This window comes from Leopardus geoffroyi, chromosome B3, assembly GCF_018350155.1.
Source record: "Leopardus geoffroyi isolate Oge1 chromosome B3, O.geoffroyi_Oge1_pat1.0, whole genome shotgun sequence".
NCBI lineage: Eukaryota > Metazoa > Chordata > Mammalia > Carnivora > Felidae > Leopardus > Leopardus geoffroyi.
Genome location: NC_059337.1, coordinates 123,707,934 through 123,726,140, shown reverse-complemented (window position 1 = coordinate 123,726,140; position 18,207 = coordinate 123,707,934). Strand labels below are relative to the sequence as shown.

At 38.8% G+C, this 18,207-nt stretch overlaps 1 protein-coding gene across 36 annotated transcripts in view; it reads right to left on the bottom strand.

Annotated features, from left to right (window-relative positions):
* NRXN3 (neurexin 3) overlaps window positions 1-18,207 on the bottom strand; it is a 1,571,803-nt gene that overhangs the window by 789,173 nt on the left and 764,423 nt on the right. For 22 of the 36 annotated variants that reach the window (XR_006705195.1, XM_045451713.1, XM_045451734.1 and 19 more), the window contains one exon: window positions 4,725-4,844. Coding sequence is in view for 33 of the 36 variants with exons in the window: in XM_045451713.1 (XP_045307669.1) it covers window positions 4,725-4,844 (120 nt within the window). In the remaining 3 variants the exon portion in view is untranslated. Of the gene's footprint in view, window positions 1-4,724; window positions 4,845-16,735; window positions 16,763-18,207 lie in introns of all 36 variants that reach the window. The other 14 variants (XR_006705193.1, XR_006705194.1, XM_045451709.1 and 11 more) reach the window with 1 other exon arrangement.

The following is an 18,207-nucleotide window of genomic DNA, read 5'->3' as shown; positions in this document are numbered from 1 at the left end:
AACAGTGCAGCTTAACAGCCACTCCAGCAGAAAACTATCTGAAAAGGCGCTTCACACTCCACTGTCTGCACGATCCACAGCTGCTTGCTATTGATTTGTTGCAAGCAAAGAACATCTATTATAACATGCCAGTGTGAACCTAGCAATTTCTCCAACAAGTAGCCCACAATGTAAGACTAGCAATGTAGCACAGGTAGCTGGCTGCTGGGGGTAGGCTGAGGACCCATATTTCTTTATCCCCCAAAGCCATTATGAACATCTGATTTCTAAATCCAGTACCTCGCTGTGTTTTAAGCACTCACATGCCACAGACTGTTCCACATTCACTTTTCCAGGGCACTGAAGCAATAATGAGACCCTAGAATTTTATACAACTGAAACTAGTTAGCATAAACATGCCTCAAGGTAACTTTGGTGGTAAGGACTGATGTCAAGTATTTAAAACCGCTGTTTTCATAAGGTCCCCAGAATGCCAATCCTTTTGTATATGTGTGGGTACGTGCCAGTGAGCTGGATTTTGTGCAACATTTTGTGGTGTTGTGTAGAGAGGAACTCAACAATAGGTTGCACTGCCCACATTACAGGAGAGGGATTCTGGATTTGTCCAATGGGGTGATGGTTACAACATACTGAAACCTCCCAGGCTCTTAGTCCCGATTTTAAATACCAGTAAGAACCCAATATCCAAAATGAATATCCCTATAAGAACCTTTGTAAGGTTCCATTTCTTTTGTTTTTCTTAAAATGTAGCCCCAACATTGTGTCATTAAGTGGGCATTCAGGTGGTATGCACCCTGTGAGAAGTCAGCCCTCTCTGTTTTGAATTTTTTAGAATGAAGATTATCTTTGGATAATGCCATTTCTTGTCCTTCTGTAGATCTTAGTGGATCCTACAAGAACTCAAAATTACTTTTGGGATGATTTTGCCCATTATAGTTTTAAATCAGCCCTAAAAGTCACCTAAAGGAAACTCCCTGTGATTTTGCTATTACATAAAATGGTAGAAGATCCTATCTTAAAACTATATAAGACAATTAGTAAATCAATTATGCCTGGGTTTCCAATCAGATGATTTTTGTTTTCTATCTAATACAACAGTGTCACTCTTCCACAAGGTAATCAGCCATGGAGAATACACACCACACCTCCAGAATCACTGTATCAGCTTTGAACACTGTAAGACTAAACCTGAAATTCACCCCACTGCCTCCATCAACCCACCATGCTCTCATAGAACATGATGGAATAAAAAACCCATCCATGCTAGGTCTACTCATACTAAATGAGATACAGTTTCTAAATGTAAACTCTACTCATGGGGGTGATATCTATGTGATAGCACCTCAAAGCTGTCAAGCAAACACTCAATTTGGCAAACACGCAAGAAAAACCAAAAGTTATAAATGAAGGAATCAATGCTAGAAAAAATGTGGAAAACCCTAAAAGGCAAACATTTCTTTAGGAACTCACAAATCATGCTCAGATATAAGTAATTTTTTCTATCCATGATGAATTGAACTGAACCCTTTATTTTGAAAAATATCAAAACCTAGCATTTTCCTATTAAACAAGCTTCTATTCTTGGATGTGCAGTAAGAAATTGAGATGTTTTCACTTCCATTAACTGATATCAATCTGCTATCCTGAAAAATATCTCATGGAAAATGAGAGATCCAAACCTTCTCCCCATCCCCCCAAATTATCTTTTGCCATTAGACAGAATCCTTAACCAACCACAGGGGCCTATGACAGCATTGTAGGAAATTCAAGGTATTTTAGATATATGCAACATTCTATAGAATACACTACTCCTAAAAAGTGGGTAAAGGTCAGATTTCCTTCACGACATTCCAACTGTAATATCATGCTCTATTTCTGTTTGTGAGGTCAAATGCAGGCCACCTTGAAATACATGTTACCAAAGCAATCACTGATGGCCTCTGTGTTCTTCCACACCAGACTCAATCCTGCTTTTCTCTACATTCCTTCTTCTTCATCATCCCTCTTCTTCCATTCACTTATTTTATCTTTTCCCCTTTCTTTGCAATTTTCCCCATGGCCTTCACCAATGATAAGCATGAGTTCTGTTCAAATCTGCCGATGATACTGAATGAAGGCTTATGTCCTGATACAAGCTAAGCTACCAAGAATTTGCTAACACAAGCCCAGAGAATATCAAACAGGTAACTTAATTTTGAAGATGTTTGTGAGATAAAGCAGCATAGCATAACTCTAAAGGTCAAGGTTGAGATAGAAAGTAAGGATCTATGACGTAAAGAGGTAAGGTTGACTTTTTAGGTGAAACAAATTGGCTCTGATGCTAGTTCCAAAAAAAGAAATTCCCCCCAATACTTTAAATGTCGATCACTGGATATAGAGACACCCAATGTACAATTTTAAGCAACCTTAAATGTCAATCATTGGATACGGAGACATCCATTGTACAACCCAACACTATGATGCATGTGGTTGGTTTTATTAAAAATTTATTTCTGTGCTTTATAGTAATATCCAGTATATCTAAATTCTGTATATCCCTTACATTCTGCCATCAAAATGTACTTGTTCACATTTCTATATAGTCATCTAATCACAGAAGCCCTGGTCTGCTCTTAAGAGCAGACCAGGTGAGCAGTTTCTTTTAATGACTTGGGCTCAGAGGTCTTCTACGATAAAAAAAATTCAACTCACTTGTTTGCAGAATACAATCCAGAATACATTACCCTAGGCCTGGGCATCTCACATACGGTTTTGAAGGATAAGGTGCTGCTGCCACAAAAAAAAAAAAAAAAAAAAAAAAAAAAGCTGACTATTTCCCCCGTTCTAGTACTTCATTATACACTGACAAACTGAGTCAGATAGTGCAACCAGTCTTCATTCTGGACTGAGACACAATGGGCTCTTTATAAAGTCAGAAAAAACATCACAGAAAGCTAGAAAGAATCCTAGTTGATTTTTAGCAGAAAACCATGCCTGGGACTGGGCGGCAGAAAGAAGTTTGTCAATGAGAAAAACATGTATACATACCTTCTGAAGAGTGTGCGTTTTCATTGCAGTTAGAGTAACTTACCTTTCTGTCTTTTCTATTTGTAGTCTCGTCCTGACTTTTTTCTACCAGGAGTGCTTTGTATTTATGATACGGAATAAACTTGGGAGGATAAAAAAGCATTATACCACCATTTAGGATAAAGAGCTTTCCTAATGAGTCCTATGCAGGCAAATTGGAGGAAAAATAAAGAGCATACAACAGCACCATTCCCCAGATATTCTGGATGGGTCCATAACTGCCTATTTCTGAGTTAAACAGTATTTCCAAATTATCAATGTGGACACAGGACTTTCAATAATACCAAGTACTTGGAAAAGAACAATCTGATGTCAAACTTTCTGTAAATACTGTCCCTTTTGCTTTACAGATAGAGAGCCATATGCTTACAGTTAGAGGAATGAGAATCAAATATTTTTCTCTCTACATCGATAGAGTCCCCACTTGTTTCTCCAGGTATATCTTAAGAGACTGATGAAGCACATGAAGATAAAAAGCTATGAGAAATATGGGAAACAGAACAAGAGGCAACCACACACATGAAAAAATAAAAGTTGAGAAATAAGTATTCAAGGAAAACCAAATAAATATGTAATCAGTATAATCAGTGCCTGCTCCCACTTAGGCAACCATAATATGACTTTAGTATTTGCTCAGATAACACCATGCGTCTTTTTTTTTTTTAAATAAAACCAAGAGGCCACTGACTACAAGTTCAGATTGTAAAATAAACTCCTACCCTGAAGACTACGTTTAGAAAATCTGAAGATTAGCAGGACCCACTAGGTCAGGGCTTTCAACACATCTCTTTGCAATAGGTATTCAGAAAATTCAGCTGTTTGCTCATCTTTAAAAATAGCCATGTCAGGAAAATAACACAAAAAGGAAGTGAAAACACAGACTATAGATTCCCACAGTATTGAAGTATCTCCACCATCAATTCGAGAATCAACTTCATGAAATCAGTCTTCTAGAATTAAATCAGCTCATGCGCCTGAGGCATTGCTAGTGCTCAAGATAACAACTAGCCCTCCTCCAATATGAACCACATTCACAGCTACATACATATAAGTATACTCACAAAATAGAAATCATACATAAACAGAATTACTACGTATATATAAACCAAATAGATATTAATAAACTTAGCCAGAGGAAATTTCTGACATTTGCAAAACCCCTGAGAATGCTTTAAACAACTCTAGTTAGAAAAAAATAATAAACTCTGAACATTTTCATCATTTGGAAAATCTAAGAAATTCTCTAAACTCAGAATTTTGAATAAAATAGCTACACTCCTTAAACATCCTCTGAATTCTAGACAATGCAAATGGGAAAGTCTCAAAATTGTTATCCAGATGACTTAATTAATGGAAATTAAACTGCTTAGAGCAAAAATATTGGCTGAATTGTTTTTTGCTGCTCAGCCACACACAATCTAATCTAAAGAAGTAACATAGGGAGTAGGCAAATGGGAAAACATCCAGTAATGTTGAGCAAGAAATGTTTCTTTGCTCTTCCATTAAGAGCACCAGTCCTTTATTTTCCAAGTTTCTGGAGGAGGAAGTTGCTTACAAATATTTCAGAAGAGCCATCCTTTTACATATTGCCCCTTAAGGTTTCTCCAAACCTCTAAATTCGGCAAAAGAAATCCCAAGTATAAAAAGGTTGGACTCACGATCATTGCACTGGTTTCCAGAATATGATGTCATGGAACAGTCGCAGGTGAAGCCTTCCCACTGCTGCATGCAGACCCCCTGGTTGGCACATGAATCTTCCTGGCAGGTGGTACTTGGTCCTAGTAATTCATAAGAAGAGGGGAAGAGAAGAAAAAAGGAGAGAGAAGTGTTAATAATAAACCAAATTCAAAGGAATCACTTGAATTTGCTACTCTCATGCCCCCAAACACTCAAAAACACAACCGCCAAAAATTTCAACTCTATATCATGCAACAAGAGTCAGTATGTACAAAAGACTACAGAAATACACACTTAGCCACAAACTATCAACAGTTACACACATAAGGGAGAGGGCTGAACACACTGTTCTCTCTTAGGCAGACTTTGCAAAAGAGCTTCATCTCTACCATCCAACTAGAAAGATACTTCATTTGAAGCATGGTCTAACTGTATAATGATAAAGCAGAAACATTTATTCCCATCACTCTTATGAATTAAGGAATAAGAGTCCCTAAAGTTTAATTTATGACATTAAAGAATGTTTGATGATATGAAGAAGAGGAGAAAAGTGCAGCCAACATGTATTGGTGCTTCGTAGGTGGTAAGTACTGGGTACTAAGCACTTTGTCTACAGTATCTTATTATGCTCTCCAGTGACACGAAGAGGTAAGTAATTATGATCATCCATTTCACAGATTAAAAGAAAAAAAAACTAAGCTCATACAAGTGAAATAATTTACCCAAGGTCACATATTAGGTAATGAAAAGACCCTGATGTCCAACTTAGGTTAACTATCTCTCAGACCCAAGCTCTTAACTACATTAATTGTTTTTAAAGGGTTACTTCTCAGACCATCACCTGGGAAGTTGTTAGAAATACATATTATTGGGCCCCAGACCTACTGAATTAGAAACCTAGGAAACAGGTATAAATTTGTGTTTGCACAAGCTTTCAGGAAATTGTGAAACAGCCTAAAATTTGAAAACCAGTATACTGCATCATGCCACTGCTACAGGTTTATAAGAAAGTGTATTCAAAAGCAGCGTTCATATGCCAAATGATGCAAAAGAAAATTATTTGAAGGATAGGAAGAGAATATTAGAAATTAACTTTATTTAAAAATTTTTTACTATTTCTATTTTTGTGTATCTTCCATAAGCAAGCAATATATAAGTACTCCATTCTCAAAAATATTTTCTGGATAGGAGTGAGCAACTGAAAAAGTTTGGTGATCTTTATCATACAAATTACCATTACAATTTCTCTTTAGGTCAGCCTGGGGCCTCTCTTTAACCATCTTCTCCTTTTCATTTCTATCTTCTGCCTAACCTTGGGATTATATATATAAACCTGCACCTTTGGAATTATCTGAGCTAACAGGAAAAACTCCTAGAGAGCCTCAGCAAAGGAGGTGAGCCCTTTGACTCATCTAATGTATTACTCAGGATCTGATGCAAAAAAAAGCAGTTGCCAGAGTAAAAATATATCCATGCAATAAGTGCACATTTCACAATTTCCAAGCAAAGCCTCACACAGGCAGAGAATGTTGAAATGTATGCATGCAGAGTCCTAAGGATGCATGTTCAAAAGAGACTCGTGACTACAAAGGGTTTGTCTTCTGGGTGGCAAGACATTTTGTATTTATTCATGAGGGGTGGAAGCGGTACAGACTGTCACTCCTAATACAAAGCTATTAGGATATGACATGAGAAAGTTCAAGACAATTACTAACACTAGGGGAGCAGCACTGCTGCTGGGTCTCTGCAGCTCCTATATGCCATGTGGTTCCCCCATGTGGAGATGAAAGGAGGTTCATGGTCATGTTCTCAGTGGGTCTTAAACTTGAGCATTGTGTAGTACAAGTTTCATTAACAATGGCAAATCAGGACAGCTTCTTTCAAAGGATAAAAGTTTCTGAGAAGTCCACGGGGCTCCCTGACCAAACAGCTCTTAGCAGACAATGGATTAGTAATTCAATTGTACTCAAGAATCAGAAACACATGGCAGGCTTTCCCTTGAAAGGCAGAACAGCAAAAACTTTGGGAAAACACAATAATTCCTTGCATGTTGACTGATTCTGAAGACAAAGGCTCTTCCATGCTTTTGCCTTTCCCTCTAACTAAATTTTCACCATTTTCCAAGGACCAGCTCAAATGCCTCCCCCGTATAAAATATCCCCTACTAATTTCAAACAATTCTCCTGCTTCTTAGGGCCACAGCACTTACTATCTGCATCATTAACATTTACATCTGATAATACTCAATTTAACACTTTATCACACATTGTGCTGTCCTCTGCCTATATAATCCTCTAATTGTTTCTTTCTTTCTTTTTTTTTTTTTTTTTTAGTATTTGTCCCCAAAAGATTGAACGCTGCCTGCTGTTAGAAATCATAATGTGCTTTGATTATATCCTTGCTGCATTAGTTTACTGTGCCAGATACAGAGAAAGCATTTTCAGTAAATGTGGGGCTGGTCTGAATTACAGCACTCCGATTTGCCTATGTCTCATACAGTCAAAACCTGAGCATGGGTGAATGAATGTCTGTGCTCCGCAAAGTGAGCAACCTGTCCTATTTGTTGAAGGTTGGTCAGAAACCCAAAACAGAGGGAATTACAGGTTATTTTCAACGTTTATTTATTTTTGGGACAGAGAGAGACAGAGCATGAATGGGGGAGGGGTAGAGAGAGAGGGAGACACAGAATCGGAAACAGGCTCCAGGCTCTGAGCCATCAGCCCAGAGCCCGACGCAGGGCTCGAACTCACGGACCGCGAGATTGTGACCTGGCTGAAGTTGGACGCTTAACCGACTGCGCCACCCAGGCGCCCCTACAGGTTATTTTCAAATACCAAAGGATTTGTTTCACATGCACGAAGGGGTTACTGCCATGTAGAATCAGATAACCCTCGAAGACTGACTCCACTGTAATCACCTCAGAAGCAAGAGCCACTTCAGTGAGGGAGGACCAGAAGAACCTTCACTGACTTTTCATTTATCTGAGAGACTAAACTTGAACTTCCTATCAAGGCTGAGACCCTAGGGCCCCTGCCCCGTTCTCCAGCCTCATTTCCTACTATTGGCCCCCAGCTCTTAGTGCTCCCGCCATCCCTTTCTCCTTCCAGTTCCTCTCTACCACAGCGGTGCTCACAGTGTGGGCCCCAAGTCAGCAGCACCTGTATCACCTAGGAGCTTGTGAGACATGTACCTTTTCAGGCTCCACCCAGAGTTACTGGCTAGGGGCAGGGCTCAGGAATCTGAGCTGTAACAAGCCCTCTGGGTGTTTCTGAGACCTGCTTATATCCTAGGACCTCTGCTGTAACACTTCAAGACCATCCCTACCTTCAAGGTCTACCTACAGACCTTCAAGGTCTGCTCTATCTACAGCCTGAAATGTCCTTCCTGCAGATTTTTGGTATAAAGCAACAGCTCAGAAAATAATGTTAAATAAAAAAAGAACAAAAGAACCAAGAAAAAAAGTCATTCTTTTATGACTCAAAGCCAAGAGGTTTTCCTAACTAACAATTTATCCGTAAAATTTACCAATATCATTTCATACAAGCAATTTTCTACTTGGAACCACTTTTGGGGGGAGGTAGTGGTGGTGATGGTGGTATTTAATTGACCACATTTCCTCCCTTGATTTAACTACTAAACTCACTCGATCTCACCAGATATTGAGACAAGAACTCTTATGTCCCCAGTGTCCAAGGACAGTACGAACTGCTGAATGAGTTTGCACTAGACTCTTAAAACACTTCCTAGATGAAAATATAAGCTCCTATTCTTATTTCAAACTCCTTAAAGTACATCCTTCCCTGAACAGATTATATTTTATATCTTTATCTATTTTTCATAGATAGCAGGGTCTCCAAAATTAGAGAGAGAGAGAGAGAGAGAGAGAGAGAGAGATTAAACATACCAAAATGCTCTGAAAAAAACAAGAAAATCTTCAATGATGCTTTTAAACGCACACCACTGATATAAAATGATCTTATACAAATCAGAGAGAGGATATAACAATAACAAGAGATTTACATAGCACTTCTTATGTGCCAGACATTGTACTAAGTGCTTTTCAGATATTAATTCAATTAATCTTCATAAACACATGATGAAGCAATTATAATTAAAAGTATTAAAGAATTAGAACAGAGGAATGCTTTTCTCATGGAAGATATCCAGAACTTCAAAAATAAAGGAATTTTTGGAGGCACCTGGGTGGCTCAGTTGGTTTTGGCTCAGGTCATGATTGCATGGTTTGTGAGTTTGAGCCCCACATGGAGCTCTGTGCTAATGGTACAGAGCCTGGTTGGGATTCTCTCTCTCTCCTCCTACTCTCTCTGCTACTCCCCTGCTTGCTCTCTCTCTTTCAAAATAAGTAAATAAACTTAAAAAATTACAAAAATAAAAGAATTTTTTCACTGATGACCAAGTTGAAAGGAAAGGACTTTAGAAAAGTAAATTAAGACATAGAATAGGAGCTTAGGTGCCTTTTTTTTTTTTTTTTTTTTTTTTTTTTTTTTTTTTTTGGCAAGGCCCCACACCTAACAAGTAGCAGGGTAAGGTCTCAAACCCAAGTTTTCCAACTCCATAGTTTAGCCACCTACCCTCTATGGATATGTGTAAGCCAGAGGGTGTGTCTGTTTGTGCGTGTGTGTGTGCATGCATGCATGTGCATATTCCCATTGGATTAACAAGAGAAACTTAAATAAGGTATCTCTAATCTACAACCAGACAAAGATGACATTTTAATGTAAAAATGTATGTTTTTTTTGAGAAAAATTCCCAAAGGCCATTTCAATTCAAAATTCAATTAACAGGAAGATCTAGTTTGTCCAAATATATATAATACCAGAACAAAAATCTGTATCAAATGCATACTTATAAATAAAACATATTCCTAAGAACTCAATAATAATTTTGTCCAAAGCATTTTTCTAAATCAGCCTAAAATTTCAAATACTCTAAGATAACATAAACTTTCAGAATTATGTATTTAGAAGTTCTCAAAATTATTATTAATAGTTTAAAACTGTACTAAACCTTTAGGAAACCCTTGTATAGAGATGATGAATACTACTTTTGCATTTGATATGTAACCAATTCTCACTAAAATTGCCACATATTCTTTGGAGAAAAGGCAGCAACATCTTTATAGTAAGGAAGGGACAAGGCAACAGAAGCAACCATGAAAAAACTAAGCAAGCCCTCAATGATGCTAATACTTCGGTTTCTAACTCCCAGTTCTGTTTTTAGTTCACAGAAAAAGCATCACATTGAGTCTTTTTTTTTTTCCAGATGATACCTCCGGCTGCCACAAATTTCCCATCACTCTGCTTGAACTTGGGATTGTTTTTTTCTCTTTAAGAACTGTCTCAGACAGTCATTTCATGCCTGTTACTGCTAAAATCAGTACATGCAAACTGATTCAGTCAACTCCTCTTCATGGTCTAGAAAACCAAAAGTTGACAGACTTGTCTTTTATGACTTGCAAGTCCTTGAGATAAAGTGCTGCCTGAAGCAAAGGACACTTATACTAGAGTGTATTTTCCCTCTATTATTGCCCAAGTAGCACTTAACCAAACCTATGACTCAAACATTCCAATTTAACTTAGATATTGCTAAACTAGCACCAGCTGTCTTGGCCATATTGGGGTGGTAAGATTGGTGATGAGGGGAGTCCGGGAATGATACATCTGTTCTGATTCCCTACATCCATTTATGCTAAAGGGCCAAGAGTGGTGGCCCAGTGGTAGGCATGAGGCAAGGCTGGTTTAATAATATCCATTGTCTTTAATCACAAAACATGAGGTGTTTGTCAAAGGATTCAGAATCTATGAGTGAAATCTGAATGTGGAAGCATCATCACAGTAGACCTCTGTGCCAGCCAAAGGGTTTGTCTGTCCCTTACCCAGTAGAGCTACTGTGGGAGGAGACTTATGAGAGTTGCCATGACTGTCCAGAGAGATCCCATCTGTCACCTGCAACTTTATTTTCTACTCTTGATAACTTTTGTACTTTTACATTTTCAAATTTACATTGTTTCACAGAGGAAGAAGGAGTGAGCAGTAATCAAGTGGGAAAGAAGAAGAAGAAAGAATGGAAAAAGCAAGATGAATACACATAGATATATGTATTTGTACATGTGTATGTGCATATATGCACAAGACCCTTACCAGTTTTCTGAGCAATCTATAGTCTCAACTGCTAAAATATAAGGATTTAAATGCTGACGCTTCAGGGACGGTGTTTGTGACATTAGGGATAGTCTACTTAGTTAGCTGCACATAAATCTTGGTCCTTGAAGCAAAGGTCCCTCTGTGCTCCCAGAGTGATCCTATATTTATAGTGTTGGGTTCTCTTGGCTTTTCTGAAGATAGTCATTTACAGACAACATAAGATTCATCCCCTTTAATGGGCAGAAACCCAATTCACTTCTATTTAATTTCAAAATAAGAAAGCAATGATCCTTAAATGTGTCAAGTGTCCTTCATAGAGAGCCACCTGAGAAGTGAACGCTCTAGTTCCCATTTTACAGAAGATTAAGTAAAGTCAGAGAACAGGGTCCTAAATATTATTATAAAATTTCATTGGCAGAAAGACCCAAGAGCAGCCATGTTTCCACGATGTTACTTTTTTGTCTTGAAGGCAATTCCCGTGCTCAGAAAGGCATCACAACTGCACCTAGCAAGCATGCTCAGGTGTTTATGGTTTCTTCTTCTCAAATGAGGGTTCAAAAATGTCACTTGGTTAGGATGAGGAGTGAAAAAAACTAATAATAAAATCTAACATTTTGGGGACACTGAGGAAAACAGAGGTATTACTAAAACTGCTCCAATCACTCCAGCCCTCTCATCGTATACTGAGTATAAAACAAGTCAAGATGGGCATGGACATTGGTTGAAACCAAGATGCCCTCATGCGATCTTTACCTCCAAGGGCCTTTGATCAGCTCTGTGTAGGTAAATACTTAACAACCACAACCACCACCACAACAAAATCCTGATCTGTAACATTTCTATAACCTGATTTCCATAATGTAAAATTCTCCCACCACGGCCAATTTCAAGCTAATACATGTTACATGATGTCAACCAGTGTGCAAAATTCCTGAAAATTCCTACACTGGTACCAGCTCTAGTACAGCACTTCCTTTGGTGGTCACTGAACTGCAAAGTATGTATACTTTCTGAGTAAAGCAATTTATTCATGTGACACTTCCATGACAATGGAGGGGTAGCAGTGGATGACTGCTTCTGATGGAGTATTTGTCAAGGTCTACAATCATAAAATATTCTTGCTCAATCCACCCTATTTTCAGAGGGTGCCTGGGCCATAAAGGTCAAATGATTAGATCATTTTTTCTTTTTAAAATAATGAAAAGCTTGTCAAAAAGTCAATGTTGCCCCGAAAAACGTAAACTGAGGCCTCATTTTCTGATTTCCCTTCTTTTCTCAGCACTGGTGTAGTGATGTGTTGGGGTAGTAGAGGGCATTTCTAAAAAGAGAGAAAAGAGGTTTCAAAGGGCAAGCTCAATGAAAAGATAGCTGATTTTAAAATACTTTGTTTTAAATAACATTGTGCAAATATCATCTATAACTTAGTGAAATAGTATTGACATAGACACCACCTAACATAAAATCAGCTAGAGGACGTTCTCAGGCACGATTTGGTCACCTATGTGGTGCCTCTGCTACAGAAATAGGAAAGTCTGGACTCACACCCTTTGGCACAGTAGGAAAGAGGTCATAGGCTTTAAAACTTAGCTTTATCACTTACTAGCAATGTGACCCTGGGCTAGCCACTTAAATTGTCTGAACCCATCTGTAGAATAGAGATAGAAATCATCACTACCTCATATGATGTGAGGATTAAATGAGATAACATATGCAAACCCTATAAAGTCATCTTTAGGTCACAAGGTCATGGTCACAATGGAGACACAATATACCAAGTCTTTAGCATATGTATACACTAGGTAAACTTTCAATGAAGGGTATTATCAACTCTGTTGGAAAGGAAAATCAAGTTCTATCCATTTTAGTTGGGTGTATAGTTGGTCAGGAGTCCAGAATCAAGACACATTAAGATAGTAAGTCCTAACTGCCCAGCTCTCTTTTGAGAAGCCTCTGACATGCAGTGCTGAGAGACAAAAGGCAAATTTAATTCCTGTGTTTCATTATTTCCTATAATTCAAATCACTTCCTTTAATATTTTTTAATGTTTATTTATTTCTGAGACAGAGATGGAGCACAAATGGGGGAGGGGCAGAGAGAGAGGGAGACCTAGAATCCAAAGCAGGCTCCTGTCAGCACAGAGCCCAACGCAGGACTCGAACTCACACACAGTGAGATGATGCCCCGAGCCAAAGTCGGTCGCTCAACCAAATGAGCCACCCAGGTGACCGGCAAATCACTTCTAAGAGCCTGATTTCTATTAGGTCCAATGCTACATTTTATTATGTAAAATATGATGGAGAATATGAGAAAGCCCTTAGCTTTGGGGAAAATTAAGTGGGGAACTATACTTCTCACATTAAAAAAAAAAAAGTTGGAGAATTTAAATTCCCTTTACCTGTTGAAGCGTTTGATGCCAACTCTTATCTAAAATTACTTAAAACAATCCTCACATTTTTAAGGCATCAAAGCCCCATCCATTCATTGACTTATGCAAGATACAAAACATTCAAAACCACATCTAATCAATTCTTGGTACACCCAATCTACCTGCCCACCATTTGGGCAGAAGAACAAATCACATTTCTAGAAAAGAAGCTATTACATATTTAACAAGAAATAGAGCCTTTTAAGGGGAATTATAGTGGAAAGTGGGGAAACGTATTCTTATTAATCATCCACCCCAATAAAAAGCTATTCTTTTATTTTTTATAGTTTATAACTCATCTGTTTCACTACCAACAGGTCAAATTTAATGTTTCTCTCATAGTTGTATGACCCCTTTCTTATTTGACAGCTTTTAAGGGATATCTCTAGGAATACCCCTCTTATAATAAAAAGGAATTAGAAAATTACTTCTGAAAGGTCCATAGATATTGTCACTGTATTCAAGGGACCCTTGAATCTCAGGGTACCTCCTGATATGAAACACGTAACATAGTCAGGGTAGAAGGGAAACAACCAGGAGAAAAAGATTATTTTCTTCCTCATTCCTCAGAGGTCTCCTCTGGGAGAGAAACATGTTTACCTCCTTAGCCACCTAAAGTAACAAGTATCAGGTTCAAGCCTATTCCCTCAACCTTGGAACACGCTACTTCCCTCCTAACTCTGCTCTCTGTTTTTCAGTTCCTGTCCTTCTCATCCATTCTCCACCTGGTGTCAGAGTGATCTTGATAAAATGAAAGCTGACCAAGTCTCTGTCCTCCTCATAGTGCCCTCAGGGTAATGCCCAACTCCTCACACAAAAAGGCAGTCATCACCTGCCTCCATCCTATGTCCTAGCTTCACCTTTGATCACATCTCCATATGCAAATTATTTCAGCCAAACTGAGCTTCACATTGGTCCTCAGACTGGCCAAACTCTTGAATGTATTTCTACCTGTCACGTACCTCAAACATGTTATCCTTCCAACTTGGCTCAAACTCTGCCTGAGAAATACACCTGAGCACCTACCATGACCATCCAACCCCCATAGTTCAGCAGCCCTCCTCTCTGTTCACACAGCCTGCTCCTTCCCTTCTAGAAAATCAATGTTCGTTCTGCATTGTCCTTCCTGGAGGATCCCATTCGAATGCATCTGAAGTCAAGCTGTATCGCACTGGTAATCCCAGTGCCCAGCTGAGTGCCTGATACATAGGAGTAGGTATGTTCCCATTAAACTTAACACAATCACACAAATGACACCACCCCAAACACAGTGGTAAGAGGACTCAGGCAGTCGATCTGTCTGGACTCATCATGCCACTTCCTAGACCCCACTATTATAGTGTTTTCTGAATACCATTTGCCTTTACATTTCAACCTCTCTCTCATCTCTTTGTCATATGTTTTTACTGCCCTTCACACTTCATGGTAATGAGTACTATCTGTGCCCACAGGTTGTAGCTAAAAGAGCCAGCATGAGTAATGATCCAAACCCCAATGTCAGGAGAATAAAAAGTAAAAGGCATTTACATCCTAAAGGTCTTTTGCCACAATATGGGGAAAGAGTACAATGACCCAAAATAATTATAAAGGATAACAGCTCCTGCCACAAAGTGACTGTCCAGTCATCAAGAATGGAAGAGCATTTGGGTCAATACAGTAATAACATGAAAAAACTGATGATTTCACTGATTCTACAAATGGGCAAGTTAAGATATTCCAAACTATTATGTCCCTAAACCTGTACTATACTTTGGCTAATAATTTATAATAGGCATAGAGATCAACCATTTCTTTGTAGGATTCCTACAAACCCTTCTTCCTTTGAATGGCAAATTTAAGATCATTTTGCAACATCGGGAGCCGCTATGTAAAAAGGCCTGTGCTAGATTCTGGGGGTTCAAAATACACATAGTTCTTATCGTGAAGAATAAAGTCTGGGAGGAGATACAGTTCTCTAGTTGTATCTAATAAATCTGATCATAACGAGCTTTGACAATCTTGGATTATCTCTTATTGTAGATTAAATCCTATCCCCTTCCCTCCTCCTCCATTACAGAGTGTCAGTCGGTAGACCTATTTTGACAAGGAGCAGAATTTCTGAAAACAATAGCCTTTAGTAATACTGAAAGGCCTCTTAACATTCTTTGAAATTGAAAGCAAAAAAATTAAAAAAAAAAAAGCAAGCAATAAAAAGAAACAAAATGGAAAGCTATTTTACAGCTACCTTGGACTTCAAAATACTAACCCAGTGTATGTTGTTTTCATTAATTTTATTATATATCAGCATATATGCAAATCTGCTAAGAAGTGATGGAAAAAAGTTATAGAAAAATGGTTAGAGAGAGACCTCATTTAGTTGATGTCCACCCAAGAGGTGGACACTTGTATTGGTTACCCACATAACAGACAGCAAGTCACAGCAAAGTAAATGATCCTTTAGGTGAAGAGCAGTATTTTTTAAAGCTACCCTGTTAACTACTTTTAACAATTTTTGCTGGTTGCAAACTCGCAGAAGCCATTCGACGCTCAATCCCCTGCTGAACTACCAGCCAAAAGATGCCTGAAATGCCTTCCTGGTTTGCTATTCTGAGTCACGTAGCCTGACACAACTTGACCAGTGGTCCGTTACAGACTTTGGATGGTGCCTCTCCAAATGGTAGAAGAAGCAGTGTCTGTGGGAGATACTCACTGACGTCTAACAAGCAGGCTTTTTAAGGGGTATTCAGGATAAAACGGACACATCGTCTTCTTCCCCAGGAGTACTTTTTCCTTTAGCTCACAAAACAGGAAATTAAAGTGCTCAACCAAAATCCCTGATAGGAAACATAAATCTCTAGAACGTTTTAATGACATTGATATCTCCCAAATGCCTAGAAATATTTCTTTAAAATGAGTTAAGAGAAAATGGCATTCTCTTTCATAAGGCCCAAGCCCTCAAAAGTTCTGAGAAATGACCTCCCCGACCCAAAAAATTATAAATTAAGAACTGGAGTGGTCTTTTTTTTTTTTTTCTTTTTCTCTTTCCAAGTGTTGCCTTCCTCTAGTGACTACATCAAGAAGAGCCAACCCATCCGCGGCAACTACTTGGAGAGGTATTAACCATTTCCAGAAGTGGATTAATGTGTTCATGAGTTGTCACAATACAGGATGCTGTTAAACCTCTTTAGTCCCTTGAAAATGGAATCATGTTCTCATCCCTAAAAAGTCTTGCTTTTGTTGTTTTGCACTCATTGATCTGGGTTTTCTGCCACTGTTTCTGAAGAACATGGGGTTCAGCCCCCTCCCCAAAACTGATGCTGTCCAAGAGGTGTGACAGCTTGGAGGCCCTTAAAGAAAAGATACCGAGGGTTACACAGGGCATCTCTCAGTCCAAAGTGGTAATGGGAACAAGAACCTTCTCTACCTTGCAGGTCAGCTTTGGTCAACGCAACTTTGTTAGCAAAAGAACAGAAAAGGCGAAAACAATAACCAGAGGTTAGTAACAGGTAAACCAGGGCAACATTACAGAAATGAAAATACAATTGGCATAACCAACATCACTCAAAAAGACAATCAAAATGCTCTACAGGTTCTCCAGAGACAGCACAGACGGGTGATGCATGGACCAGGGCAGAGCAGGCCTCATCAGAGCCACGTCAGCAGAGCAGGGGAGGGAGAACACTGGGCTTGACAAAGCAGAAGCAGTGGTAACAAGAGCCTTCCCACATCCACACAGCCAACCCCAAGGCATATGGTCCAGAAAAATGATTCTCCATGAGTCAGGATAAACATCAAGGAATAAAGGTAGTGTGTGGCCAGACTGAAAGACACGTGTGCACAACCAGACCAAGCCCACAAAAGTAATTCTGAACATCTAGGAGTTAAGTATGGAAGAGTCACTTGGGAGCACTCCTTGTAACCTGCAGAAAATGCCACCAGGGAATGTGGCACTAGAACTGGGCATGTGCATGAAGGTGACTTGGGAACTCCAAAGAGCTCCATTTGTTTGATTTGTAGGAATATAGCGAAACCCAAATGGCTGTGAGCAAAAAAGCACCAAACCAATGTCCTTTTTATTTATTCATGCCAGTCTTGAAATGAAGCACGTGTGTTTCTCTCAGATGTTTACCATCTGCAATCGTGGAATCGCATTTCCAGCCAATACATGCCTTGGTCTCACTGCAAAGCTGGCCTCAAGATAGAAAGAGAGATTTACCAGCTGAGACTAGAACCAGACATTATTTCAAAATTCCTAGCCCAAATTAAGAGGCTGCAAGTCATAGCCAGATGTTGGCTAGGTTGTCTGGAAATTGAGCTTAACTTCTGAAGTATATATTCTGCATATATTAGAGACATAAAATCAAAACATAGTTCAAGATTTTTTCTTTCTTACTATAAACAGTTGAGAGGCAGAGTAGGGGATTAATATGTTTTTTAAAATAATTTTGGACTCTTTGCACTTAGATATATAAGGGAAAGTAATACAATTACTACTTAGGGATCTTGAAAGATCATTATCAATGACTTTGACAAAACATATGATATATTCTGGCCTATGTACCCCAGACAGTGAGGATAAAACACATTTACCATCTTGAAGAGATGCAGCTCTTTGGTTTTAGTAACAGATCCTCATCCCCTACCTATTTATTGTTCTACATACAGAAATGATACATCAGGAAATGTATTCTATTTCCTATGATTGCCATGCTGCACGATACTGAAAGGCCTTCTCAAGGGGTCCATAGTATGAACAGAGATTCAGAATGAGAATGACATCTGTCTGCAGTCTCTCTAAGGTTCTGTGTTCCTCGTTCCCCCCTCCCCATCTTCTTTAGCTTCATTTCCACAGTGCCCTAAAAGGCTCCTGGGACCTCTTATAAGGGCTTATGCACA